Below are 26705 nucleotides of genomic sequence, written 5' to 3' on the forward strand. Positions count from 1 at the left end.
ACGTCATTCGTTACTTTCATTGAGTTTCTCACCACCCCTCAGACACACAAGTTGTCATACTCTTCTTAGCTTTTGGCGTACGAGAACCCCTACGTTATCAGAACCACTTAGAGCACCCCTAAAGCTTACGAACAGACGTGGCTAACAATATACTAGCAAAAAGGTCATGAAGGGCCACAGAAATTTTGACACCGTGAAGAGATTGTAGCTCCGTAGTATAAGGCGGTGATGTATATCTACATTGGTGGGTATCGTTCAAATAGAGCGAGGACTATTCAGCAACTTCGTCAAATCCAAGTCCGTCTAAGTTACCCAAGAACTCCATGTTGCCTTCTCCCGCCACAAGCGCGTCAACATCAATGCCGCCACTTGTCAAATATCTCGCACTGACACCGGTGTTGATCCTCTGACTCAGAAGATGCTTGAGCTCTGCCCGCAGCGATTGCATCTCTGCTTTTGTCATTTCGCTCGCTTCCTTTTCCTTCTTCTTCCGGCCGCTTCCACGACCTCTCTTGCCTGGTGCTTCTTTCTCGAACTCTTCACTGTCGTAGTCGACACCAAGGTCTTCGGCAGCGCGTCTTAGTACGTCGTCTTCGCTATGCTTTTTCTCTTTTGCGATGACGGTGTCAGATAGCTTTTTCGAGATGGTAGCACGAGGCTTCAAGCGCGAGACAATGCGGCGGTCGATGTCCAAGGTACGGATGAAGAAGGCTGTCTTCTTGGATTTGGGAGCATCGCTGGCGCGTGCATGAACTTTAGCAATGAGCCTTCGTACACCCGCGACTTCCTCTGGAGCACATATTAAGATACTGGCTCCTGAAGCATCTGCACGTGCGGTACGTCCCGATCGATGGACATATGTATCGGCGGCGCGAGGCAGATGGTAGTGTATGACCAAGTCAATTTGGGGTATGTCAAGACCTCTGGCAGCAACGTCTGTAGCAACCAAGATGGATCCAGGTCGCTCCTTGAACCTTTCGATCGATCGTAAACGAGCTTTCTGGGGCATGTTCGAATGTAGTGGTAGAGCTGGCAGAGCCAGGTTTGTCAGGAACGGTGTTATGCGACGGACCGCAGAGATTGAGTTGGTGAAGACTAGAGCGCGCTTCTTTGTGTAGAACATTAGTAGAGAATAGAGATAAAGATCCTTCTCAGTTCCGGCACATTCGATAAGTCCCTCCTGCAGCTTGCTGGCCATCTGCGAGGTCGGGTTCGCGTCAATAAACATCGGCTTCTCTTCACGGAACCGGAGTTTCTTGAGCAGATATTCCATAGACTGTTGTTGGCTCATGAGATCTCCGCTATATTTAGTCTTGCCAGCGAGCTTTCGTTGCAAGTCCTTTCCGAAAGTCGCTGAAAACACAAGAGTTTGGCGTTGGGTTTCTGGCGCTGGTTCCTCGTCACCATTCTCATTGGGCTCGTCGTCAGGCTCCAAGACTTTGAGAATCTCTCCCATTTCTTTGAAATGACCTTCGCTCAATAGACGATCAGCCTCATCAACAACCAGGAACTTGATCTGCTTGAACTTAGGCAACAGGCCTTGACCACCGCTAATGACCTCCCAAAGTCGTCCTGGCGTACCAACAACGATGTCTGCCTTTTCCAGTTGCCTGCGCTGCTTCTGTACGGACAGACCACCTGTAATCGACGCGATGTACGGGGGGTCGAAGTCACCCTTCGCGCAGAGAGCAATCAAGTGGGCGTTGATCTGATGCGCAAGTTCTCGTGTTGGCGCAATGATCAGTGCGATGGGTGCTTTGTCCTCGGGATCTTTGGCCGTCGATCGAGCAGCAAGCCACGACTCTATGACTGGGATACCAAAAGCGAGTGTTTTACCCGAACCTGTCGAGGCCTTGCCAATAACATCTCTTCCTGCCATGATCTCAGGTATTGTGGACGCTTGGATACCAGTGGGTTTCGAGAACTTTAGCTTTGCTAATGCGCCAAGCATCTCTTCGGAAAGATCCAGTTCGTTCCATGCGCGCACATCCGTCTCGTCATCGTCGTCGTCGGGTTGGTTCGCCAAAATATCGAATGCGCCAGGTCCGAAGGTTTCGCCGTCTTCGCGATCTTCGACTTCGTCCTCTTCAACCTCTTCGTCCTCATCCTCATCCTCCTCGGCATCATCTGGGGTCTGTAGTTCTGCCTTGGCCTTTTCCTCTTCTTGTTTCTTGAGCTTTGCTTCCTTGGCCCTCTTCTTTTTCTCGGTCTTTGTAAGTTTCTTCACTTCTGGCTCGCCATTGGTGGTAGTTGGATCTGCGACATCCGTAACATCTGCATCTGCTGCCTGCGCGGGTGCCGCCGTTTGCGCTTCTTCTTCATCGCTGAAGCCTTCCCATGCGACCTCTTCGTTTTCCTCCTGCACTGGTTCTTGTGCAGCGTCTGCTTGTGTAGTGTCTTCCTTTCCATCTGCCTCGCCATCCCCAAAAGTTATCGCCTCCAAGCGTTTTGCCTCGTCTTCTTCCCGCTGCCATGCTTCCTCTACATCTTGTGCCACCTCTTCTTCTGTCTTGGTAGTCTCGAAGGTGAGATTTCCAGTAACTGGATCTTTGACGATCTCAACATCGTCAATCTCTTCGAGTCCATAGAAGCCTTCGACATCGTCCAACCGATCGGGCATAGACACGGGTTTCCATCCTAGCTCGTTGAGTTGCACCCGGCGCTTGGCTTTCGTCGACGAAGGGAAAGGTTTCGGAAAGGGCGCTGCTTTTGTACGCTCGACTTTTTGGCGTTTATGCGCCTTTTGAGACGGCTTCTGCGGGGCGGTATTAGGACGCTTCATCGTGGATGTCGAACGATTGAGTTTCGTCGTGAAATGGATGCGCGCGCGAACTTTTTGGAAAACTTTCGGCGTTCGGGGCCTCGGGGGTGCCCCACATCACTCTAGCCTGAGCAGCACTTTCCCACACTTCACGTGCATGACTCGCACTCGTTAATCGGCGTTTTTCTGATCTGCATTATCTGTGTGAATCAGCACGAAGTAGAAAGAGTAGGACAAAATTAAGTGGACAAATTGGTCAAGAGTTGTTGCGAATTCTCACAGAAGTCAACTTGGTCACATCGCGGGGACAGAGAACCAAAATCACAGTGGAAAACAGAAAGAGACAGGGATAGCGGTATCAGACAAATATGGGAAAATCATCAAAAGATAAGAGAGACGCCTACTACCGTCTGGCAAAAGAAGAGGGATGGCGAGCCAGATCAGCCTACAAACTTCTCCAACTAGACGAAGAATTCAACCTATTCGAAGGAGTCACACGAGTTGTCGATCTATGCGCCGCACCAGGAAGCTGGAGTCAAGTACTCTCACGTGTACTCATTAAAGGAGAGAAGTTTGGACGAGCAGGTTGGCAAGATAAGCAAGCTGCCGCAAGAAGTTATGTACTGGGTCTTGATAAGAAAGAGTCAACTACGCAGGCTACCCCTCCATCAGAAGTAAAAGTGGAGGACAAACCAAAACCTAGAGAAGGCGTACGCATCGTAGCCATTGACCTCCAGCCCATGAGCCCCCTCGAAGGTGTAACAACAATGCGCGCAGACATCACTCACCCCTCCACCATTCCTCTGATGCTCAAAGCCCTGGACCCAGACACATACGACCCCGCCGCACCTCAAGGCTCATCCCCTGTTGACCTTGTCATCTCGGACGGCGCACCCGATGTCACTGGACTGCACGATCTAGACATATACGTACAAAGCCAGCTCTTGTGGGCGGCGCTCAACCTCGCTCTCTGCGTGCTGAAACCTGGGGGCAAGTTCGTAGCGAAGATCTTTCGAGGCAAGGATGTCGATCTGCTGTTCGCACAGTTGAAGATCGTGTTTGAAAGGGTGCGTGTAGCGAAACCCAGGAGTAGTCGTGCAAGTAGTATCGAGGCGTTCGTTGTATGCGAGGGCTTTTGTCCACCAGAAGGTTTCACTGCTAGTTTGGACAAGCCGCTCGGCGCGGGGACGCAATTACCTACCCCAGCACCTTCGGACACGCAGAAACATGAGAAGAAGGTCACTCGACGTGTTCGAGAGGACGGGGCTACTGAGATTGATCTGGGTTCTGAGACTGAAGATGAACACGACATCGAGGAAGGCGGACAGCGATGGATAGCACCGTTCCTGGCTTGTGGTGATCTATCGGCGTATGATTCGGATGCAACGTATCACCTCCCTAAGGACAGGGTCAGTCTGGATCCCGTGCAACCACCTACTGCGCCACCATACAAGAGGGCGCTAGAGATGCGGAAACTGGCTGGTGGTGCATATGGAAAGACAAAAGGGAGGGTAGAGAAGGAAGCGAAGTAAACGCTCAATGCAGATACCCTTACGCACTTATTAGCGTCCAACAGTTTCTATGCAATTTGCAAATTGCATAGTTGTTGGCCTAAAGAACTTCCCCCCAATTTGCAAAAGCCAGTCACGCCACATGCGTTCACTGTGCATATCTTCCCAAAGCGTTCATGGTCTCATGTTTTAGACCTCCCTGACATGGCACAGACCTATGCTGCGCCATACCAAGGTCTTTGTTAATCTGTTTTATTCTCTGGATTTACAAAGAAGGTCATTGGTGCCCCGCTCATACGTCAAAGGCGTTTGTTATGAATGTCTCCTAAGCGCAATATACACTTCATGGTCCTTGACAGATGATCGATGTATCCCCGAGTTCTCAGTCCGCTTGCTATTCAGGTCTTATCCAGAGAGCATATAGATTCTATCGAGAACCTTTTTGAGTCGGTTGGAGTAAATATGAGGAGGCATGTTGGTTGATTCAAGGTCGGGGAAAGGCTGTAACTATCGACGAACAGTATTTCCAAGAGTAAACATGTCAAGGTTATCTGCGATAGGACAGTAATCCAAACAAACTCTCGAGATCGTTTCTAGACTTTTCCTAACAGCAAGGTTTTACGGAAGCTGTTGTTACTATCATTCCACAATACTTGTGCAATCATGAACAAAATCGCACTCCTTACCACCCTCTGATCTGCCATCGTCATTTCATCTACCCTAGGCACCGCCATGTCCAGTATATCCGCACTGACTAACGCAATATCACTCTCTCCCCGTGGCCTGAAAGGATGTCCGATGACCAACTACCCTACCGAATCTCAATGCCATTCACAACATCACCCAGATCGCTAACATCCGCCCATCACTCTTAGCCAAGGGCCATCGTTAGCGATTCAATTTCTCGTGTTTCATCTCGTTGTTCGGGCTTAGGCTGACATGTGAAGGGCTGTGCACATTGCTTCTTTGTTGTCTTTGTGACCACACCTTATGAAGTCTGCCCTCTCTGTCAGCCAAGTCAGCATTTGTGAGAAGTATAACAGTACATGTCTGGTTCGGCTTCATGATGTCTATCACATGCACTCGTATCTGTGTCCTTCACTGTGCTTCGTATTGTACGTGGTGAGTGATGGGGTTGGTCGTACTCACTCATGTACACAGGAAGGTAATAATCGATAGAACAGCATAGAATCGTCTGCTGCTCCTACTCACTTTCGCTTACAGGAATACACCCACTCTCTTGGATCACAATCAAAGCAAGAGGATTTTAACTCATGTGCCCCACTATGCTAGGCCTCGTATGGCTCGTCATCTTCGCGACCATGGTTCTGACCCTCCCTCTGGCCCCTCGCTACTCCACATACGGGGCAACGCTCCACGAACGGTCCAATAGCAGCTCGACGCATCTTGTTCGTCGCCTGGACCCTGACGCATGCCCGGGGAACAAGAACCACTTCCCTAATTTCTCAGAGTGGGAACGAGGAATGAGCCAATTCTGCGACAATCATGGCGAGCAAAAGGTTTACTGGGACAAGCCACTCGTTATGACGCTCACCCTAAACGGTCACGACGGCAAGCCAATAGAATGGGTCTTCAGAATTGCAGTCGACAATGGTAATGCTCCTCCAGTTGGTGGATTTCCGACTACCGGCCAGCTTAAGTGGAGCTATTACCCCAGTGCCAGGCTTTGCAAGGAGAAGTTTATGGGGTTTACCAAGGATAAGGGTGGGGGAATGAGAAAGGTTTACTGTAAATGGGATAACGACAAAGGGGATATTCGTGATCACCTCATGCTGGGGGGCAGATACAGCGAAAAGCTCAACCCGAAGTATTGGGCGACGGTGACGTGGGAAACACGGCCAAAGAGGGGACAACCAGGTGTGGATCGAGGCTGGTGATGGAGAAGGTGAAACAAGGTGGTTGAGATGGAGGTGTCAAAGTTGTATTTTCTTTTGCAAATAATCTTTCTTCACATCAAATTCGAGCTCTGTCGTGTGTACAGACCGGTGGTCGTTGGAAGGAGCCAATCATGCACTCGCTAATGTCTGTTTTCTCTGGTTCTCAACATCCGACTACGGAAACTTGACGACACCAACAACTAAGGTGATTGGGATTATCGAGGTTGTAAGAGTTGTGGAGGCTAGCGCGCTTTACCCGTGGCGGGATTCAGAATAGCGCGGACCGGGATGCAGCTGCAGCAGGCACGGTCCTCGAAGCTACTGGGACATTCGAGGTCTGGCTGGCCACATTGCATCCTCGGAGTTGGACTTCTGCCGTTGTAGTAGTGATCTATTTATTCAATTGAACTCTCACTGTCTGTGCATCCACGTTATGGCCTGCTGAGCAACAGCACACAAATCCGCGCAACGAATTCCCTGGGCCAAGTTCCGAGTGACATTACCTCGTACCCAGGTACGCACAGCCAACCAACGCACTAAAGTTCCAGTGAGCAAGCGACTGGACCCTACCTCTACCCTTATATTTCTCCACTGGTTTCTCAACCACCTGCTAACCTCGACCTTGTACAACAGGACGACATCTCTTTCCGATACTCATTCCTACCACGTCAAGCTGGCTCCGAGCTTCTAAGCTTCACCTCTCACCGTCCACGCGAACGCCCTTTGGTATCTGTCGAAACGGTTTAATACTCAACAATGGCATCTGAAGCAGTTGCTAGCTCTGCCACCGAGGGCTTGACCCCGGCGCAGAAGCTTATGCAGGAACATGCCGACCACCATGTCACCGTCGAGGACGTCCCCGACGAGGACGAACTCGCCCATGCTCCTGCCTCCGACACCGCTGCTCCTCTCAGCGAGAAAGCCGCCGGCAAGCAAAAGGCCGACGACGCTCCTGCTGCCCCCAAGAAGCCTGCTCTGAACACTCAGTCCGAGGAGGCCTTCCCGGCTCTCGGTCCCGTCAAGCCTCGCGCTCAGGCGTCTGTTGCTCCTACCTGGGGCAAGAAGCCTGCCGCTGTCACCTCCAACGGTGTCAATGGCAGCGCGACCGCCCAGTCCGCTCCCACCCGTGGCCCCGCCCTCCCGTCCATGAACATCCCCGGCAAGCACACTGAACGCATCTCTCTCGCCGCCCACCAAGTCGCTCCCCGTGGTGAGCTGAAGAAGCCCATCAACGAGATTGTCCGCGATATCAACAGGCGCTCCAAGGCCAAGCTCGACTACAAGCAGGGCCAGGGAGCTCTCATCTTTGAGGCCACCGGTCCGGTTGAAGCTGTCAGGCAGGCTCTCAAGGAAGTCGCCAATGAAGTTGGCTCCAAGGTAAGCCACCTATGCATTTCAATGGAACCAAAGCTAACCACCACCAGCAATCCGTCGATGTCCCCGTCCCTGCCTCCGTTCGTGCCCACATCATCGGTCGTCAAGGTTCCAAGATCCAGGAAATCAGCAAGCGCACCGGCGCCCGCATTCAGGTCCCCAAGGCCGAGCCGGGCGAGGATGAGGATACTGTGGTCAATGTTCACATTGAGGGCAATGCCCTGACTGCTGAGATGGCTCGTCGTGAGATTGATGCCATCGTCAACGAACGCACCTCGACCGTGAACCTGCGTCTGAAGGACATCCCTGCCGAGTTCTACCCCTTCCTTGCTGGTCCCAACAATGTCCATGCCGAAAGGCTTGTCCAGGGCCGCGATGTCAACATCCAGATTCCCCAGTACCACACTTGGCAATCTCAGGCACCTCCCCAGACCACTCGCGGTCAGCCCGCTCAGTTTGCGCCCCAGGCCAACTTCCCCATCCAAGTCTCTGGTGACCGTGCCGCCGCGCAGCAGATCCAGGCCGAGCTTGAGCGTCGTGCTCAGCAACTCCGCCAACAATTGGCTATCGAGCAACGATCCATCGAGCGTGGCCGACACCAGTTCATTGTCGGTGAGCGGGGCAACTCTCTCCATGACTTCCTCGAGGAGACCGGCTGCAGCATCGTCCTGCCCCCAAGCTCGGACGACAGCGAGACCGTTTACATCGTCGGCCCGCCCAACAAGATCGAGCAGGGTATCAACAAGCTCGAGGATCTTGCTGCTAGCATGACCATGGCTACCGCGGACGCTGCTCGTGAGCACAAGGGCCCCAACTCACAGGCACACGCACACAACCTGACGCGCTACCTGCGCCAACGAAAGGCCCTGGCCGATCTTGAGCGCATGCACGAGGCCAGCATTGTTGTACCTACTGACCGTGACGCACCAACTGGCTGGGAAATCTACGCTCGCGACGGAAAGAACAGCATGAAGGCCCGTGGCGACATCATGAGCCTCTTCCAGTCGCACCCACCTAGCCGCTTTGCGACCATGGACGTTGATCCTTTCTATCACCAGTTCTTGCGACAGCAAAACGCACCCAAGGTCCGACAGGATCACGGTGTTCACATTGTCTTCCCTGACGAGACTGAGCAATCACCAGAATTGATTCTCGTCTACGAAGGCCAGACCCCATACGATGAATACGCTATTCCTCGTGGCCGACCCTCCCCAGCTGAGATTAAGGCATACCAGCAAGGTCTGCAAGATGCTCAGCGCTTCATCCTTGGGTTGACCAAGAACCAACCGCAAATCGATACCCGCGGACTGGAATCTAACCCCAAGTTCCACCGCAAGATCGAGCAGTTTGTCAACGAACAGCAGCAGGGCCTCAACCCTGACCAGGTTCCCGTTCAGGCGCTGTTTGGCCAGCGACGACCGGAGCCTCACAGTCGCTCGAACAACAGCTTCGCCATTCGTGGACCATCAAATGCTGTTGACGAGCTCAACGCCAAGATTCTCGCTTTCATCGAGCAAGCTGAGAAGGACGAGCTTGAGCGCAACCACGTCACTACCTTCGACTACCCCCAGAAGTACGCGAGTCATCTCGTTGGAAAGGGCGGAGAGAACATTCAGCGTCTGCGCCAGAAGTACGATGTTGATGTTCAGATCAACGACGGCAAGGTCGAGCTGAAGGGACCTTCAGCCAAGGCCCAGCAATGCAAGAAGGACATTCTTGACATGGCAAAGAAGCTCGAAGATGAGGCTACCCACATCTTGAAGGTTGCGCCTCAGTTCCACCGTGACCTGATCGGTGCCGGTGGCAAGCAGGTCGAGCGTCTTCAGGACCGCTACGGTGTACGCATCAACTTTCCCAGACGCGCACAAAATGATGACGAGGCGGGAGACGCATCGTCACAGAAGAACGTCAAGTCAGGCCAGAACCAAGACGAAGTCATTGTTCGAGGACCCAGGAAGGGTGCAGATGAGGCCCGTGACGAGGTACTCAGTCTGCTCCAGTACATCAAGGACAACTCTTTCAGCGACACTGTTTCAGTCGCTCAGAGCAACATCCCTCGTCTGATTGGATCAGGTGGTCGCGAGATGGAGAACATCCGCCTCGAGACTGGCTGCCAGATTGACGTTCCTGGTGCACGCGATGGCGCTGATCCATCTGGTCGCGCAGAGATCAAGCTCAAGGGTACCAAGAAGGCGGTTGAGGCAGCCAAGAAGGTCCTACAAGAGCGCGCCCGCGAGTTTGACGATACCATTGTTGAGACTCTGGAGGTTGACAGGAAGCACCACAGGAACCTCATCGGTGGCAGCGGTGCCAACATCCGCTCCATCGTTACCTCGGCTGGTGGACCTGACAACTCTCGTGACTTGGCTCGCATGGTCCGCTTCCCTCGCGCAGAGTCTGACGAGTCGGCTATTCGCGTTGAAGGTCCCAAGAATGTTGTTGAGAAGATTGTTGCCGCTCTCAAGGCGCAAGTCTCCTCGCTAGAGAACCAAACGACTGAGACCATCGAGGTTTCTCCTGACAAGCACCGTCTGCTTATTGGTCGTGGTGGCGAGACGCGTCGCTCCCTGGAGTCGCAGCTCAACATCCAGCTCGATATCCCTAAGCAGACTACCACTGGTGCTGCCCGTAGTCAGGTGAAGATCACTGGTGAGCCTGCTGCCGTCGAGAAGGCCAAGGAGCACATCCTTGAGCTGGTTAAGGGTCAAGAAGGCGAGACCATCCAGGTCCCCCGCCACCTTCACCACACCATCTCAGACAACGGCCAGTTCTTCCGTCAACTCAGAAATCAGCACAAGGTTACCGTTGACCACGGCGGCGAACAGGTGCCCGCGAAGCCTGCTCAGGCCGAGGCCGGAAAGGCTAGGAAGGGTGCCAACGGCGCTCTGCCTTTGATCACTGACGACGCAAGCGCTGGTGCCGATTCACACTCATGGGAGATTGTCGACAACAACGCTCCGGAAGAGGGCGCCGACCTCACTGCCACCATCCCCTGGATCCTGCGTGGACCCACTGAGAGCCTTCCCAAGGCCCGCCAGAGGCTCGAGGATGCCATCAAGGCTGCTTCCAAGCCTTCCTCTACTGGCTACCTCATTCTGCCCGACCCACGAAGCTACAGGTAAGCTAAATCCTTTGGTATATACAGTAATCCAGCGATACTAACATCTCACAGGCTCGTCGTCGGGCCCGGTGGTGCCACAATCAATGACCTTCGTAAGAAGACCGGCACCAAGATTCAGGTTCCTCGCGACCAAGCCAAGGACGAGGCTATCGAGATCGTCGGTACCAAGGATGGCTGCGAAGAGGCTCGCCAGATGATCCTCGACATCGTATCCAAGGGCGGTAACGGTGGTGGCCGCAGGGAGCGCGCCTAGGGGGGTTTTTCAGATTCACGAATATATAGGGATGTGACGACTCTTACTGTTTATCAAAAGCTTGGAGCATATTTCGGGTTTGAATGATCTTGTGGGCGCACATGATGTTCGTTTCAGCATGGGAAGGAGCATTTATGACTTCGTCTTGGTCGAACCTAAAATTGGGATATTGCTATAGCTGTAGAAGAATTACAGAGATGAAAGCTAACATGTTTGATCTTTGAAATGATGTAATGTGTGTTCGAGAATTAGATCTTGGGACTTGACGAAAGACAACAATGTTTGCTTGATAGCACGAACGTCTGCAAGATTTATGCTGAAAGAGTTCACTGTAAAATGTTGATCATTGCGGAAAAGTCGCAATATGCAGTTCATGTAAACGTCACGATGTATAATTCAGACCAAAGTTGTCACAAATTGGTAGTATTCTGATCTTTCCGGATCAGATGTTACGCTACACTGCAACTATGTCAACTACATGGTATATAATCACGCAATCTTCCTCCAAGACCGGTCCTACCGGTAGAAACCAGAAGCATCATCTCCTCCCACGGGTGGCGCGCTCGGTGCTTGTCCTCCGGGGCGATATGCCATATAACCTTGGGCAGGTGGCGCGGGGCTAGAGGCAGCACCGGGTGGTGCTGGTGGTGCGTATCCAGGTTGTGATGGTGGGTAACCATAACCTTGTTGAGGCGGCTGTTGCGAGTATGGATCCGACGGAGGCTGTTGATCTTGTGGGATTTGTTGTGGAGGCGGGGAGGACAGTTGTTCGTACGGGTTCTGCTGCCCTTGTGGTGGTCCCTGCGGAGGTCCTTGCTGTGGTGGGTAACCGCCTTGTTCATAACCTTGAGGTGGCTGACTAGGAGCGTGGAAAGATTGACGGTTGTCTACAGGTGAGTCGTATTGGCTGGTCGCTAGCTCTTGAGGTGCGTAGCTTTGCGGCCGCCCTCCTACTGGTACTCTCCCTGGTGGTAGCGTATACGGATCCGATGGTGGTCCTGGCTTCGGAGTCTGCTGCGTCCGCTGTTCGCCTGGAGGAACCATGAAGAACGCAGGGCTTGAGCCTGGAGGTGGAACTTGCGAAGGAGGTCCATGTTGCTGGGGTGCGCCATAGCCGAAGCGATTCGGATCTTGCTGCGGTGTAGAGGATACAGGTGGGTATCCTTGGTAGTTCGAGGGAGGTGGTGCGTTATAGGCGCCATATCCAGGACGGCCACCGTATGCAGGTTGTTGGGGTTGGGACATGGATGCTTCCAGCATGGCTTCGTAGTCTCGGCGAGCCTTGATGAACTTCTCGTTCAACTGTGTAAAGTCATCTGCTGAAGTCAGCCGCTGATCATCATAACTCTGCTCATATTGGACTTACCCTTCTTCTGCGAGTACTTTCCAATAAGCTCAATCAGCTTCGGTCGGATAGCTAGCGTCGAATGGTAGAGCTCAGTAATCTCCTCGTTGTCTCGCGCATCGCCACCACCTGGCTGTGAGCTAGTGCTCAGGAGTGCCAGTAACTTCTCCACGTTCCTTATTTGTGCGAATACCTCAGCCTCATTCTGTGCTTCTCTCTCAAGCTCCTCGCGTGTCGGGTCCTGCAGCTTCTCCACGTAGTTGAGTGGGAAGATACCCGTCTGCCCACGTAGCGATCCCTTCCACCAATCCTTGTACACTGATTCGAGGACCGCGATGATGTCGCCCTTGCGAAACTGTAGTTCACCGGGCTCCGATGGCTGAAAGTCGAAGAGGGCTCGCACGCGTGAGACGGTTGCCGCAGTTGTGCCTGACGGTAGGGGTTGAGAGGGCTGTTCGGGCTGAGCGCTGGGAGCAGATCCGCCCTGCTGAGGGGTATTGGACTTGGCAGCCGTTGGCGCGGCACCTTTGGACTCTCGTATCGACATGGCAAGCGCCATTTGTAGCTCCTCTTCTTCCTTTTGGCGGTCGACGTCGGAGATCTGCGTCTTTTGTGGCTTGGAGGGCGCTCGGAGGTTGGGGTCTGGGACTTGTTAGCAACATGCGCAGTACCGATACCTCTCCAACGTACTTTGTGACTTGAGCTTCTGATAGGCGCCAGACATGATTCCCAGGTCGGGATCGCTAGCGAACATGTTGGTCCACTCGGCCATGCGCTCCAGTATCTTCGCCTTGACCTGCTGGTGTGTGTTCCGGTCATTGGCAAGTCTCAACAGCGCCTCTGTAAAGCTCCGCGACGCAAGCTCCTTGTGCATTTGAATTCCGCAGTTCTGGCTGAGAGCGTTGGCGAGCTCGAGGGTATATAGTTGTACGTTCGCGTTTCGGTGTGCTAACCGCCTAATCATGGCGGCGACGGCATCTTTGGCGCCCGTATCGGACGATCCGACTTTGTCGCATACATCCTGCGTAGTGAGTTAGCAACGTTTGCGTGTGTTGGAGTGGAAAGGCGCATGATCGTGGACCGGGCAATGGTTGCGACATGTGCCCAGGTCGCCGCCCAACACCTTGCGAATGCTGAACGTACCAGTATGTATTCCCAGTTCTCACTTGTGAGATTTTCATCTGTCGCTTTCACGACAACATCGTCGAAGATGTTTGATTGTGCGCGAAACATGACGTCTGCCTGCTTCCCAGCGTGTTGTGGCTTGATAGGTATGGGGAAGCTCTCCGGGGGTGCAGGTGCCTTAAAGTAGAGGGGAGAGCACGGAGTCGAAAACGTAAGAGTGGTAGCTGAGTCGGAAGTGAACTCAGCTTTGTACTAAGAGAATGCGGTTGGTTTGGGAGAGGGGCGTGTTATAGGTAAGAGTGAAAGTCTAGCAAGAGGCAACTCGGTGTCGTATATGCGCAGGCTGAGCTCTTGCGCCCGACTGGACTAGCGGGGCGGATGACGAAGTTCTCAGCCACACCTGGGCAACCCTTGAGAGCTTGGGGCACTACATCCACCAAGCAACATATGCCAACGCTCATCGCAATATTCTCTGATCAACGCTGAGCTATTCAATAGACAGAACAGGAGTATTTGCCTTTGGAAATAAACCAAATTCAGTAGATGATCATAGTTAGCATTGATATTGTGATGCAGCTTTTTTGTAAGGTGTAAGCAGCCTTTCAATTCAAACTTTTGTTCGAGCACTGGAAAGAGGAAGCATATTTGTATTTGACTTTTCTGTATGCCAGGAATGCCACCACCGGACAAGTTTGAAAATCCCCAAAATAGTATAGACACTAAAGATTGCACATAATATATAGTAGACAGTCGTGTAAGAGGTATCAGCGTCCTTCCGTAACCCAAGAAAACTGTCAGATCATGAGACGGGCATGTACGCCAACATCGACACTCGAGCCCTTTGGAAACAGCACGAAAGATATGCTCGCGGATGTGAGCTGTTGAACAAGATGGGACGCGCTTGCTAATTCGCTCGACAATGCTCGTTGTGTATAACAGTAGTATGAGGCTTCGACCTTTGCATACTGACTGCCGAGCTAGTGGTGCTGCCGCGACACGACCATGAGAGGCTTGTCGCTTGGAGAATCGCCACTGGGGTTGGATGTGCGCACTCGTAAACTGCACCATGCCATCACCTTATAATTCCATCGTCTTGCCATACCAATCAGCAAACGAATCCGTACTCGTAGTTGACGAATCGTGGCCGTTGGCTTGCGCATCGCCCGTACCTAAGTTCCGGTGTTAAGAGACTTTCATGACGAAATAAGAAAATCACAGACCACCCTTCTTCCGTCTCTCTTCTGCCCTTGCTTTCCTCGCCGATTGCACCAGTGGCGCTAATGTGCCTAGTGGTTCAGCGGTCTGGATAAAGGGATGCTGCCTCACGTTAGCGGCTATCATAAGTGGACTGCTGAAGCAAACTTACCACCAGAAGATCGTGAGCACTAGCTCGCTTGTCAGGATCAACCTTCAGCGAGAAGCCCAAGAAGTCCCGGAATACAGGCGACAAGGCATGCTCTTCCTTGATTGTCGGTGTTCCGTTGGTAGCGATCAGCCAGAGTGCACGCAACGGACTCTCGTTCAGGTATGGCGGCTCTCCCTCGATCATCTCAATGGACATGATACCCAATGACCAGATGTCAACCTTTCGGCCGTACTCCTTGCGAGTCACAACCTCGGGAGCCATCCAGTATGGGGTACCTACCATGGTTGTGCGCTTGTTGTGGCTCTCGTTGATTTGCGCGCAGAATCCGAAATCGGCTGTACGATGCGTTAGATTTGTCTCACGGTCATGATTCTGTATTCAACATACTTAGCTTGATGTTGCCCTCTTGGGAAAGCAAAATGTTGTCCGACTTGATGTCTCGGTGAATAACGCCCTTAGAGTGCAAGTGTTGCAAGCCGTGTAATGTCTGAAATAGTTAGTAAACTTCTTGGAGCGAGGCGTGCGGACTCACCTCTCTGCACACAGCAGCTATTTGCCCTTCCGACATAATGTTGAAAGTAACGACATCTGTCAAACTTCCACCCTCCATGTACTCCATAACTACCCAGAGATCGCCTCTTAGCAAAAAGCTGTCCATGAAGTTGACAATGTTCTTGTGCTTGCTGTCTTTCATGACAAGGATTTCGTTGATGATCAGATCCTTCTTGGGCTGCTGCTCAAGGTTCATCTGCTTGATGGCTACGCATTTGTTGGTACTATTTTCATAGGCCATGAAAACACCACCAGAAGCGCCCTGACCGATCTTGCTGAGGTTACGATATCTCTCCCTAGGATCGGCATTTGTGCAGATAGCATTGAGCTTGGCCACAATATCAGGTCCCTGGCTCTGCCGAGGCCTTTGACGTGGCCGGGGCGCTGGGCCAACACGAGCTTGTTGCGATGGTAGTGGAATGTTCTGGGGATCCGATTGCTGTGCGAAAACCTGTTGAGGCGTCGGTTGTGATTGCGCAGGGACGACGGGTGGTGCGTAGTTTGGTTGCGGGGCCCTTTGGCTAACACTCCTCCCGAGGGGAGCCTTTGGCTGTACTGTGGTTGCCATGGCCATAGCCTGTTGCTGTTGCTGCTGGTATTGCTGGGCGGGAGAGATTGGAGTAGAACTGGCAGGGGAATCGAAACGTGGCGGTGTTCCTCCTCCCGTGGTATTCGATCGGGTACGAGACGAACTGCCATTGGGGCTTTCCGAAGGAGATGGGTGGGCGTAAGCAGGCTGGGGGACGTCATGCTCCTGGCGAGGGGGCTGATGCTGCGTGACGATCGGACTCGGGGCTGCCGGGGCAGGTCTGGTAGGCATGGCGGCCGTAGATCCAGCAGCAGCAACCGGAGGCTTGGGTGCCGGTCGATTGGGGACCATAGCTGCGACATTGACTGGAGCTGGGTTAACAACGGGCGAGGTCATACTGCGAGGAATTGGAGGGGGCGCACGGGGGTTTTCGAAGCTAGAGAGGTCGTTCCGTGGGAATCGCGGGCTCTGCGGGGGACTGAGGGGGGGCTGCGCAGAGCCATAGTTTGCGTTCTGGGGGATGTTGGCCTGGTACGCATATCCCTGAGGCTGCGTAGGGCCCATCTTGTCCCAGATAGCATCGTCCTCGTTCTTCTCAGCGTTGTCCTTGTAGAAGTTGACCACATCCATGACAGCTTGGGGGTGCTGCTTCTGCTCTTCCTGGGAGATGCCATTCTGCTGTAGCATGCGCTGCCATTCCTTGGGGAGGCCCTAAAGACAATTAGTACTTGGACGCAGGCGCAAACATAGTCCACCTACCGTGTACTCGCCCGTGTGGTTGTCAATGCTAACGTGGGTGACGTGCATGGGGTTGGTGGGCGTCGAGATGGTCGGGCGGCGCGGCGAGCCCAGCATGCTGCTCATGAAGTTGGAGAAGGTGCCCTTCTTCTTTGCGCCGCCCGAGAGGCGCTTCTTGGCCGCATCGCCGCTGCCGTCGCTGTAGCGGTTCGTCTTGTTGGACTGCGTCGTTGGCGGGGTCGTGGTCGTGTCCATCTTGTTGTTGAAGGAGCGGCTCTGGCGTAGATATCGGTTGTTCGAGGGCTGGTCGGTGTACGAGTGCTGCGGGCCAGCGGGCCTACGTGGACCGCTGCTGTTGGGTGAGGCGCTCGAGGATGCGTTCAGAGCTTCTTGCACTGCATTCAGACTAAACGGGCTGCCGACGGAGGCGGGAGGAAGGTGGGCAACCTGCGACTGGGGATAGTCTACATATGGGTGGTGCGGAGTGGGCTTGAGCGAAGGGCTGCGGCGGATTGCAGTCGAGCCTCCAGGCGAGAGGGAGGATGCACTCGTGCCGCCAAGATTCGGGTTGAAGTAACTGGCTGCGCTTTACGTGAAGATGCGAAGTCAGCGTGGTTCTGACCTCAGATACAGCCTCGACTTACCTGGGCGCACGCTTAAGTGTCGATGATTTATTCAAATAGGCTATTGGAGGCGCGTTGCGCTCTCGTTTCGTCAACCTCTTAGACGACGACGACTCCATACTGCTGCCCTCACAGCTCGGGGGCTGGTGTCCAATGGTTTGAAGCGAACGTCACACCTCAAGCAGGCTGCAAGTACACCTGAACCAGGAAATACACCTAGCCGGGCGCGTCTAGCCAGAACGGGAGGGTGAGAGAATGGCGCTGGATGCAATGGTTGGAGACGTGGAAAGAGAATTAACGGTAGAAACAGATACAGAAGTTCGAAGCACAGATAGCAGACATTGGCCGTAAGAACGTTCCGCCATGCTCGTCGCAGGGCTAACTGGGGGGGACTTGTCCAATTTCCACCCCAAGATCCGTTTCAAAAAGACGTCCTTGCGCCGCCGACGTCTACAGGCCGCCGACTCATGCACCGCCCGCGTTTGACGTCTACCAGTCCTAAATGGCGTCGCGATATGCAGTAGCTCTAACGTCTCTCACTCCATGTTGCGTGCTACAACGATACAATGGAAGCCGCCGAATTTGGCCCTTGGTCTACCACGCCCAGTCCAACAGTACTGCCACACACTGCGACACGCTGTTCTGACTAACCTCACCAGTCTACGGAATCATCCGCGCTTTGCGCATCTATACTTGTATCTGCCATACTATCGCTCCTTCCTGGTCGACATGTTCGTATCTTCCTTGGTCGCTGACACCTTGACCCGCGGCTCTCCCCCCACTTCCTCCATGCCCGCCGACAGATCGCCTTGCGTTGACCGCGCAACCGTCCCCTTTGCCTTCGGCGCCGTGGAAACATCAATGCAGGGTAAAAGTGTTGCATATCGATGGCCGATTCCATGTTAATCCTGAGCCCTAGAGGAAACCACTAGTCGCCGGTCAGCCTCCTCCAGGCCAAATCGTATGCCCCACTTGGCGCTTATCACCAGTCCTTCGCAACATCGCTTGCCGCAGAGCACAGCGTCACGATAGACTCAACCTTTGCCTTCATGAAACACGCCATGCACGTCTGCTCTCACGCATGCAGCTTGCCGTTGCACAAAAGCGAAGATACAGCCCAAAGCACCCAAGACAGCAGCAGGTCATGCGTCCATAAACGGACAATCGCAACAACATGGAGTGTAGAAGTCAGGAGGCACCGCATCACTCAACAACTGCCAGCAAACTCGCTTAAAAGCTACAAAACCAACGTTGCACGAACAACTCATACAAGTCCCTAAGAGTCTACGAGTAATGGCCATGCAAAGCACAAGCCGCACAAAACAAGCATACCCCTACGGCCGCGGTAGACGGTCCATCTCCCGTCTGGCGGCATCCTACCCGCGCACCATCAACGTTCTTTTCTGACCACCGTCTTGGGTATCTGATCCGCCCCCTCTTGAGGAATCCTCCGCAAGGCTGGCAGGTGGAAATTGGATAATTTAACACAACGTCGATCCTGTCAACTTTTCTCTAGGGTCTGGACCAGTCTGAGTGGGAAACATGAGACAGCCGACTCGGGAACTATGACGATCATTGTTAAACTTGCACTTGACACTCTTCAGTCCTCCCATTTTTGCTTCTTCGACGTCATAGCTCCAGCGTCCGGATCCCGGCACGCTTCCATACTTTTGTATTTTTGGTCTTCCTAATCTGGTGGAGACGACTAGAGACCACACGATTGTGTAGCTGAAGCAACGCGATGCGACGATGCGCATGCTCTGGGTGAGTTGCTGCGATGTTGTAGACATTGACCATTTAGAGTGCAAGCAACCTCAAGGTCAAGCTTGACGTCCCGCGTTTGAATTGCTTTTTTTTTGCAAGGGGTGCTCAGCTTAAGCATGTCTCTCAAAAAAAGATTTGGGCGTTTTCAGGTATAACGAGGTTACGAAGTAAATGCAGTGGTGCTTGCCAATCTATCAAATCTTGGAAACGCGTCTATATCAGCTTATTGCAATAACATATTGTAAGATGAAAGCCTACTATCAGCCATAAAGTGCAACACGTGTACACGTTCACCTGAAATGATGCCTACAAGAACTGAAATACATACTCGACACCCTCTCCTTTGTCCCGCCTACGATGCCCAAGTCACATGGAAACAATGCATTCCAACACACCTTCTTCCGCTTACCGATCAACAAAATGACCATCCTCTAGAAACCTCTGACACATAAAAATATCGCTATGGCACCGCGATTGGATTAGCTACATCAAGAACAAGAAGATTATAGGCTCGGGAATATATGTATTTCTTATATAAGCTACCCATTCTGGTAGCTGCCCTCTATCTGCGATCTTCTGAAACTGATACGTTGGCTCTCCACGTTTTGTCAGTCTTGCATTCGCTCCCCATCAAAGTTCGCTGCTCTTTTGCCATTCTTGGAACAAAGAGTTTGGTAGCGGTGCCGCCAATATGCTCGTCTTCACCAAAGCATTAGACAAGCACGAGAGCAAGGACTTCCTCGTCGCCCTTCACGCCAACAACAACGCAGAAGACGACCTGGAGAGCAAAGGAAACTTAAGTGTTGTTGCCTACAATGGAAGTTCGAGATAACACATGGAACGATTGGAGTTCACGTAGTAGGCAGCGTAGTTGATCAAGTTCGAGATTCCCACCGTTCTCGTGGTCGAAGTAAAGGTTGCATCTTTTCCAAGATCAGAACACAGCCTGATTGATTGATTGATGGATCGACATCCAAAGGTGCGTTGTATGCAAAAGCATACCTATCACATAGCCCGTCGTACACTACGTGTCTATGTAGCTGGTGCTCATACACGAATCAATCAAGTCTTTTCCCGCCTATCTTTCTTGTTCTCGTGCTCGAAGATCTGGCTAATTTCTTGTCATTAGAAAGGAGTGTCAGAATCTCCGGGATGTCAATAACTACCGTGTCTGATTTCTTTTGGATGTTTGGTGCTTGGCTTGCGAGTGCCTCTTCTCATATATGATTGGCAAAGGAGAACTCACTGCCTCTTCTCTTCGCTTTTGAATGATGTACCTGCACCGTGTCATCAGCACCTTACCTAGCAGGCTGCGACCTGGCCAGTTACAAGAACCCCATGTTATAGATTCCGAATTAATACCCTAGTACATATCTGTCGATAGACATGCAATTGTGCGACTTTCAGTTACTAGAAGAGATATTAAAGAGCTTTTGCATCTTTTAGCTTCTCGAACTTCAGGCGCATTCCTTTGCTCATAGCGGCCCATTCATCTAGAACATGTCAAATCCTGGGTTTCGATGCGCAGGGTATGTTTACTATTGCTCTCTTCCCAAGCGGCCGTGTACGGGCGTGAACCATGAATTTCAATCTTGTCACCCAATCTTGTAAGCTCATTCGGATCTTCCTCTGCTATGATCGCATCGTGAGATTCGAAATTGTTGTAAAGCATGGCTTTTGCGGCTTGCATGAACTGCTCAGTGAAGTTGTAGTTATGGTACTGGTCGATGAATTTGTGAATTAATTTATTGCTCAGAAATGCGTTCATCCTGCTGTTGAAGTATACCGGTTCTTAGTTGACAGACCTCGACGAATTCTGGTGTGGAGGTCTAATACATGCAGTGACGACGTGATCGTCCGTAAGTATCTTCGTCGCGTCCCCTCGTTCTCTTCGTCGTCATCATGCCAAGGGTTTGAATTCGTTCCTGCGCATCCATTAGCCTCTTACAAGACCGATTCTTGCAGCCAGCGCCCAACAAGGCCTATTACCACTTATATCCACTCACTATTCGTTACAATCTAACCGACCAGTTGGTGTCCGTGCTTTTTGACAAGTCTTCCTCGAACTTCCATCAAGGCCTTGCCTAGTAAGCTCTTTCCGGACCATGTACAAAAAATGATCTTCGGCATATCATCTCGAACAATCACATCAACACGCAGAAGGTCCAACGATGTCTCGTGTTTTTGAACGCTTTCATTAGCCTCGTATCTATCCTACTACTACGCTCCACCTTCTGCGTCATATTCCGTCCTTGCAACAGAAGCGCTCTTTGCCGCAGACGTATGCTATAAGAATAAAACATGTCTGCACCATCGCCGTATGCCATCTAAACATCGGAGACCCTGGCTCTATGTTGCACCTAATGAAATGACACACGCTTCCAAACCCCTTCAATGCTTGCAGGCCAATACCTAACTATGCCGCCAGACCGTGAAAAAGCAGTAAAAATATATGTATAGGACGAAAAGGTATGCGCGGACCGACGAGACCTGGGACACCGTCACACAGGGTCGTGGAGGCGCTCAGAGAAAGGAAGACTGTGACACCGTTCCGCGTCGGGCGCATCGCCAGGCAACGGCAATGGGTGGCAGGTGTCGCATGTTGCGGGTGGACCGACATGCGCTGGAGCGATGGACGGGCAGCAGTAGGATGTTAACACACATGATCAAATACATGTCTTACAAGTGTCTCAAGCTGGGGGTTCGGAGGCGTCTTCAGGTGGTGGTTCGGTCTTTCCCTCTTCCTGATTCTGCAAAAGTCGTTCTTGTTCATCAGGGATATCGCCTCCTTCATTTTCTTCCCCAGCCATTGGGTCTTCCGATCGCATGATCGCTTCATCCACCTCTTCTGAAGAGTTGGGCATGGGCGCTTCGCCCGATGGTTTGGTGTCGGCTTCGTCAGCGCTGTGCTTTCCGCTATGGAACCAACCACCCTTCTCCCACTCTCCAGGTTGGTATAGACAGTCGTATCGAATGTCGGTGTCAACGATAGCAGCCATGAGTTTGTTGAGTCGGTCGAAAGAGATTGGCTTCAAGATCCATGCATCGAACCCAGCGTCGATATATTGTTGACGATCGCGCTCGATCAATGAAGCGGAGACGGCAATGATAGGGACGCGTCCACAGAGGGCAGCTCGAGCAGAGTATATGTCGTGGTGCAGCTTCTCAAATGATCTTATCATCTTGGTTGAGGTGAGTCCGTCGACAATTGGCATCTTCACAGATATTAGCATAAACAACATAGTCTGGAACACACTGTACTAACTTGCATATCCATCAAGACAACATCGATGTCTTTTGAATTATCGCAGTACGCCGACGAACACTCTTCGCCATTGACGGTAAGGTGAACCTTGTGCCCAAGCTTTTCCAATCGCTTTTTCACGATTCGACTGTTCACCGGGTCGTCTTCAGCAACAAGTACGCGCATGTGATCCACAGTCAGCTTCTCCGGTTCAGCAGAAGGCTCGATAGGCGTATCGCCCTGTACTTCTCCAAGTACGCTTCCAGGTTTTGGCCGAGGATCTATCGGGCTATCGCCGCCTGGATCAGGTATCTTCAATGCCGTGATAGGAGCACCGGAACCGCCAACGCTTTCCTCGCCAGGATGTTCAGAATTCATGCTTCTCTTGTGTGGAGGAACAACAGACTGACTGCTGATGTGTTCGAGACTCCTAGACCTCATGCGTGGAGCGGCAGGCTCAAGGCTGTTGCGTTTCGTCAAAGTAGGTCTCAGTGAACGTGCTCCAGGACTGGCATCGCCTCTGCCAATCATGTGCGGCTCTTGTATAGCGTCAATAAGTCTGTCCACGTCACTTCTCTGGCTTGAGCCGCTCTTGAAGCTGCGTAGACTAGTTTTACTTGTCAAACTCTCCGCACTCGACCTTCGTATCACCACACCGTTCGAAGTGTCTTTCGACTCACTATCGGAAGTGTGGCGTGAAAGGCTCGGTGCAATCAGAGTTCGCTCACCATCCTCAGGGCCAGGTAGGATGCTCGAGAGTACACCGTCAGGTTGAGGCGTGATGCTGCCAGCTGGCGAAGCCTCTGCTGTCGATACAGCTTCGACCTCGGCATCTGGAAGGTCGAACGGAAACTGTATGACGAATCTTGTGCCTTTACCTTCTTCTGATCGCAATCTTAATTGACCGTTCATGTTTCTGATGATGCGCCCAACGACTGCCAAACCAAGACCTAATGTTGACTTCTCGCCTTGTTCTGCGATCTGCTTCTTGTCCGGCACAAGAGCATCTTCTAGCATGGAAGTGGGCTCGGACTGGACTTGTTCCAGGTCATAGAACAGTTGATCGAGCTTCTTCTGGCTCATGCCAACACCTGTATCTGATACTGCAATCTCCACCTCCACGTGATCTTTGCTCGGTTTTGCTGCAAGATACACCTCTACTTTGACGCTTCCTTGAGTGGTGTTCTGAATCGCATTCGCAGTGATATTTGATATTGCTTGGCGGATTCGGCGTTGATCTCCGATACACAGAGTAGGCAGGCCCGGGTATTCGATAACTTCGTAAGCAATGTTCTTCCGTTTGGCATCATTTTGGAACATATCTGTAGCCTCTTTGATTGTTTCCCTGAAATCGAACGACTCCCCCTTAATGAGTGGTCCGCCCTCCTCCGTCTTGGTTAAGTCGAGCAAATCGTTGATTACGTAGATAAGAGATTTGGATGCCGAGTGCGATCTCGAAAGGTTCTCTCGCGTTTCCGTATCCAAAGCGCCCTCTAATGCTATCTCAAGGTAGTTGATGATTGCATTGAGCGGTGTACGTACTTCATGTGCCGAGTTCGCCAGCAACAATCGGGTCAGTTGACTGCTCTGAAGGGCGGCTTCTTTCTGTCTCCAGACTTCTATGAACTTTCCGTAGACCAAGCAAAGTACTGAGGCGGTCTCGATCTCTTCTTCTGTCCATTCGCGGCATTTTCCAACAACAGTCTCGGACCATGTCTTGAAACTCTTCCGGGGCTCTAGGTAGCCCTCGGTACCTTCTTTTATGAACTTCTCATATGGATTACCAGCCCATTTCACCTCCTTCAGTTGACCCTTCCTGAAGAAGACAATGAAGTCCTCGCCATCTACCGACAAAGGAACGATGAGCATGCCCGCTATGATATGGAACCCAGGGGGATATCGCAGATCGGGGAAGTCCGAGACAATATCTATGGAAGTCATGACCGACTGAATTTTCCTCATCCTGAGATATTCCAACATGGCTAAAGCTTCTTGTGAGTTTTCCAGGACGCCAAGAATCTTCGTCTCGTCTCGGATGGACAATAAACCAAAATCAGCGTCGAACAGTTTCAGGAGATCATCAGAAGAGGCGATGATGTATCCGGAAGGGTTGTGTTGCGTCGGTACGGTGTTGATGAGCTTCCTAGCCTGCAGTCTAGAAGCATACGATAATCTTTCAATGTTTCGAGACGCTGCATCGCCGACCATGCGACACATCTTGCGTATAGGAAATGACACTCGCATACCGCGTGGCCCATATGAGTGACAGGCGATAAGACCCCACAGCTCACTGAAGGCGTTGATGGAGATGGACATTGAGGATCTTACAGCCATGTTCGCTAGGTACTTGAGATGAATAGGAGACATGGCGCGAAGATACGAGTGGGTGAGATCGAGAGGGCTCTCTAAGTCTTCGGCGGTGCGACATACAAGCCTTGCGGTTGTTAGGTCGCGATCGTAGAGCATACGTACCTTGTTGAGCTTGTATAGCTCTCGAGCCTGCTTTGGAATATCAGAGGCAGGGAAATTTAAGCCTTTGTAGAGATCTTTGGTCGCGCGAGGGTCAACAAGTTCGGTGACGACACGGCCGTTGAACGTTTGGTCGAATTGATATATCATGACGCGGTGGAAGCCAGTCAACTCCTTGACCACACCGACAAGAACCTTTAAGAACTTTTCCAATGATGGCGCTGCGGCCAGTTGCTCTTGAACCTGAGACATTATGTTGAAAACCTCCATGGCGGCAGCCTCGCCCTTTCGTTTCCGCGCACTGCGTAGGACCCGCAGGGGTTTACTCTTGATTTCTGTACTTTCAAGCAGTTCCTCGGCCGTAGGCTGGCTGGACAAAGTATCTTCCGGCAGCTCTGGCGTGAGGTCGTTAGGTGGAACCAGGGGATACAATGGATCCTCTTCAAGCTCGAACTCGCAGATGACAAGCCCAGGGTTGGACTCGTTCATGTGGATTGCACACCATAACTTGCGCGTTCTATTATAGCCAGCTACTTTGATCGACATGGTAAAGACTTCGGGCCCGTTGGACGTAACGTCGGAGTCTTCGTCTTTGATGAAGTCGATGTGGTCCAAAAGGTTGTCGGCTTGCTCTTCGGAGAGAATGTCTGTGAAGCTCTCTAATGCGAAAAGTTCCTTTGGGGTACGCCCAAGAATGCGCTTAGAGTTCTCACTTACGACGCGCACTAGCAGACTCCCTTCAGGATCATCCTGCAGTGCCAGCAGCAGGCCGAAGCCTTGCACGGCACCCGGAAGATGGATGGGCTCATCCTCGCAGCGCTGCAGGGTATCGCCCTCACGACCTGTTATGACCATGTGGCCCCCTTCGGTCGTGACGTGCTTGAACCGGTGTGTTACCAGACCGCCCATATCCAGGCTGCTTATACCGCTCCTAGCGGAAGCGCCTCCAATCGACGGTGCACGCTCGGCCTTGGAACCTGGCGATTGACTGCCATTCTGTGCGCTTCCACCTGACTTTGTTGATGACAGGTCGTTGAACAGTTGTGGGGGCAGGACGGGGGCGGCCATCCGCGAGCTGTCACCTCTTTGGCTTGATTTGAGAGACGAACGCTGGGTGTCGGAACCCGCATCAGGCTTGTTCCCTCCGTGGCGCAAACTCCAATTGCGTTGTGAGGCATGTGATGACTGTGAGGTGGTGGAGCCCTGCGATGCCCTACGCGAGTCGCTCGTGAAGCGCGAGTCGTTGGTCCTTGAATATGGGTGGAAGTAGTCACCCTGTGAATGACCGCCCTTGGGGGTGGGGGTAGGGTCGACGCTGATGGCGCTGCGTATAGGAAAGACTCGGTCGGTCGCAGAGGGGCTCAAGGCGCTTGAAGCTGCCTCGTTGCTAAGAGCCGCATGTGCAGCATTAGACGGTGGCAAAGAAGCGAAGTCGGTCGTCTTTGTGCCGGCATCGGGGGTGCATGGCTCCTCCGGCACAGGCGACACGGTGGAGAAGTTGAAGCGACCATCGTCTTGTACAGAAGGGCCAGAGTTGGGGGTCTGCTTGGGTGATTGAGACATGGAGCTCGGAGTCGTCGAAACGCGTGAACGCCGCTGGCAGAACTAGAAGGCTCCAGATGGCCTGGCTACGGTCGCTAGGAATAAAGGCACCCACACACGGTCGGCTTGTGCCTTCAGGCGTCCATGGGAGGGTAGCGGTCGCTATCGTGAGGTGTAGATTTATTGGAGGCTTCGCTCATCGGCACGCAAAGTGACTTGGCGTTATGCAGGGACCGGGAAACAGGTGGCGATAGCGTGGACAGTCCCTAATAGGAGTCTCGTTCTTTTTGTCAGAGGTGGGTGTTGGGCGGGCCTAGCAGCCTCATGAAGTTGGCAGAAGAGGTGCTGCTGTGGGAGATCTCCAGCAGGGCTGGCGTGAGAGGGGCGAATTCTAGATCGTCGAGTAGCAGTAAGTGCGAGGCTCTAAAACGGGGGAAAGCGACAGAAGAAGAGAAGACGACCGACGGCAATCAGGCTTTCTCCTAAGCTG

At 52.4% G+C, this 26705-nt stretch overlaps 8 protein-coding genes across 8 annotated transcripts; 3 read left to right on the plus strand and 5 right to left on the minus strand.

Annotated features, from left to right (window-relative positions):
* Positions 1 to 33: 33 nt before the first annotated feature.
* Positions 34 to 2786, minus strand: CC77DRAFT_1098937 (DEAD-domain-containing protein). Its single transcript, XM_018529972.1, has one exon. The coding sequence runs from the start codon at positions 2780 to 2782 to the stop codon at positions 272 to 274; it is 2511 nt and encodes an 836-aa protein (XP_018381216.1). The 5' UTR covers positions 2783 to 2786; the 3' UTR covers positions 34 to 271.
* A 121-nt stretch (positions 2787 to 2907) lies between these two features.
* Positions 2908 to 4391, plus strand: CC77DRAFT_438418 (uridine-2'-O--methyltransferas-like protein TRM7). Its single transcript, XM_018531686.1, has one exon. It carries the CDS (start codon positions 3130 to 3132, stop codon positions 4291 to 4293), a length of 1164 nt encoding a protein of 387 aa, XP_018381217.1. The 5' UTR covers positions 2908 to 3129; the 3' UTR covers positions 4294 to 4391.
* A 784-nt stretch (positions 4392 to 5175) lies between these two features.
* Positions 5176 to 6390, plus strand: CC77DRAFT_1024729 (hypothetical protein). The gene has a single exon (XM_018525927.1). The coding sequence runs from the start codon at positions 5559 to 5561 to the stop codon at positions 6168 to 6170; it is 612 nt and encodes a 203-aa protein (XP_018381218.1). The 5' UTR covers positions 5176 to 5558; the 3' UTR covers positions 6171 to 6390.
* A 261-nt stretch (positions 6391 to 6651) lies between these two features.
* CC77DRAFT_1024730 (RNA binding effector protein-like protein Scp160) lies at positions 6652 to 11015 on the plus strand. Its single transcript, XM_018525928.1, has 4 exons — positions 6652 to 6717; positions 6804 to 7547; positions 7595 to 10662; positions 10717 to 11015. The coding sequence occupies exons 2-4, from the start codon at positions 6927 to 6929 to the stop codon at positions 10916 to 10918; spliced, it is 3891 nt and encodes a 1296-aa protein (XP_018381219.1). The 5' UTR covers positions 6652 to 6717; positions 6804 to 6926; the 3' UTR covers positions 10919 to 11015.
* Positions 11016 to 11305: 290 nt separating this feature from the next.
* Positions 11306 to 13706, minus strand: CC77DRAFT_972752 (hypothetical protein). Its single transcript, XM_018535867.1, has 4 exons — positions 13407 to 13706; positions 12954 to 13284; positions 12285 to 12905; positions 11306 to 12234 (listed from the first exon to the last, which is right to left on the minus strand). The coding sequence occupies exons 1-4, from the start codon at positions 13494 to 13496 to the stop codon at positions 11435 to 11437; spliced, it is 1842 nt and encodes a 613-aa protein (XP_018381220.1). The 5' UTR covers positions 13497 to 13706; the 3' UTR covers positions 11306 to 11434.
* An 894-nt stretch (positions 13707 to 14600) lies between these two features.
* On the minus strand, positions 14601 to 17315 carry CC77DRAFT_1034762 (Pkinase-domain-containing protein; the record flags this gene model as incomplete). The annotated part of the gene is made up of 6 exons (XM_018526891.1): positions 14601 to 14705; positions 14755 to 15089; positions 15142 to 15241; positions 15287 to 16546; positions 16595 to 17159; positions 17218 to 17315. The coding sequence occupies 6 exons, from the start codon at positions 17313 to 17315 to the stop codon at positions 14601 to 14603; spliced, it is 2463 nt and encodes an 820-aa protein (XP_018381221.1).
* Positions 17316 to 20382: 3067 nt separating this feature from the next.
* Positions 20383 to 21055, minus strand: CC77DRAFT_1098943 (hypothetical protein; the record flags this gene model as incomplete). The annotated part of the gene is made up of 2 exons (XM_018529973.1): positions 20500 to 21055; positions 20383 to 20453 (listed from the first exon to the last, which is right to left on the minus strand). The coding sequence occupies exons 1-2, from the start codon at positions 20726 to 20728 to the stop codon at positions 20383 to 20385; spliced, it is 300 nt and encodes a 99-aa protein (XP_018381222.1). The 5' UTR covers positions 20729 to 21055.
* A 413-nt stretch (positions 21056 to 21468) lies between these two features.
* On the minus strand, positions 21469 to 26387 carry CC77DRAFT_438605 (hypothetical protein). Its single transcript, XM_018531687.1, has 2 exons — positions 22226 to 26387; positions 21469 to 22175 (listed from the first exon to the last, which is right to left on the minus strand). Exons 1-2 carry the CDS (start codon positions 26234 to 26236, stop codon positions 21651 to 21653), a joined length of 4536 nt encoding a protein of 1511 aa, XP_018381223.1. The 5' UTR covers positions 26237 to 26387; the 3' UTR covers positions 21469 to 21650.
* Between the last annotated feature and the right edge of the window lie 318 nt (positions 26388 to 26705).

Source organism: Alternaria alternata, assembly GCF_001642055.1.
Source record: "Alternaria alternata strain SRC1lrK2f unplaced genomic scaffold CC77scaffold_24, whole genome shotgun sequence".
Taxonomy (NCBI): domain Eukaryota; kingdom Fungi; phylum Ascomycota; class Dothideomycetes; order Pleosporales; family Pleosporaceae; genus Alternaria; species Alternaria alternata.

Coding starts and splice junctions, on each gene's coding strand:
- CC77DRAFT_1098937 (XM_018529972.1), bottom strand. CDS start 2,782: ATGAAGCGTCCTAATACCGCCCCGCAGAAGCCGTCTCAAAAGGCGCAT.
- CC77DRAFT_438418 (XM_018531686.1), top strand. CDS start 3,130: ATGGGAAAATCATCAAAAGATAAGAGAGACGCCTACTACCGTCTGGCA.
- CC77DRAFT_1024729 (XM_018525927.1), top strand. CDS start 5,559: ATGCTAGGCCTCGTATGGCTCGTCATCTTCGCGACCATGGTTCTGACC.
- CC77DRAFT_1024730 (XM_018525928.1), top strand. CDS start 6,927: ATGGCATCTGAAGCAGTTGCTAGCTCTGCCACCGAGGGCTTGACCCCG. Junction 7,548..7,594: donor CCAATGAAGTTGGCTCCAAG/GTAAGCCACCTA, acceptor AACCACCACCAG/CAATCCGTCGATGTCCCCGT. Junction 10,663..10,716: donor CCCGACCCACGAAGCTACAG/GTAAGCTAAATC, acceptor AACATCTCACAG/GCTCGTCGTCGGGCCCGGTG.
- CC77DRAFT_972752 (XM_018535867.1), bottom strand. CDS start 13,496: ATGTTTCGCGCACAATCAAACATCTTCGACGATGTTGTCGTGAAAGCG. Junction 13,285..13,406: donor AGAACTGGGAATACATACTG/GTACGTTCAGCA, acceptor CTCACTACGCAG/GATGTATGCGACAAAGTCGG. Junction 12,235..12,284: donor AAAGTACTCGCAGAAGAAGG/GTAAGTCCAATA, acceptor TGACTTCAGCAG/ATGACTTTACACAGTTGAAC.
- CC77DRAFT_438605 (XM_018531687.1), bottom strand. CDS start 26,236: ATGTCTCAATCACCCAAGCAGACCCCCAACTCTGGCCCTTCTGTACAA. Junction 22,176..22,225: donor TTGTCTTGATGGATATGCAA/GTTAGTACAGTG, acceptor ATATCTGTGAAG/ATGCCAATTGTCGACGGACT.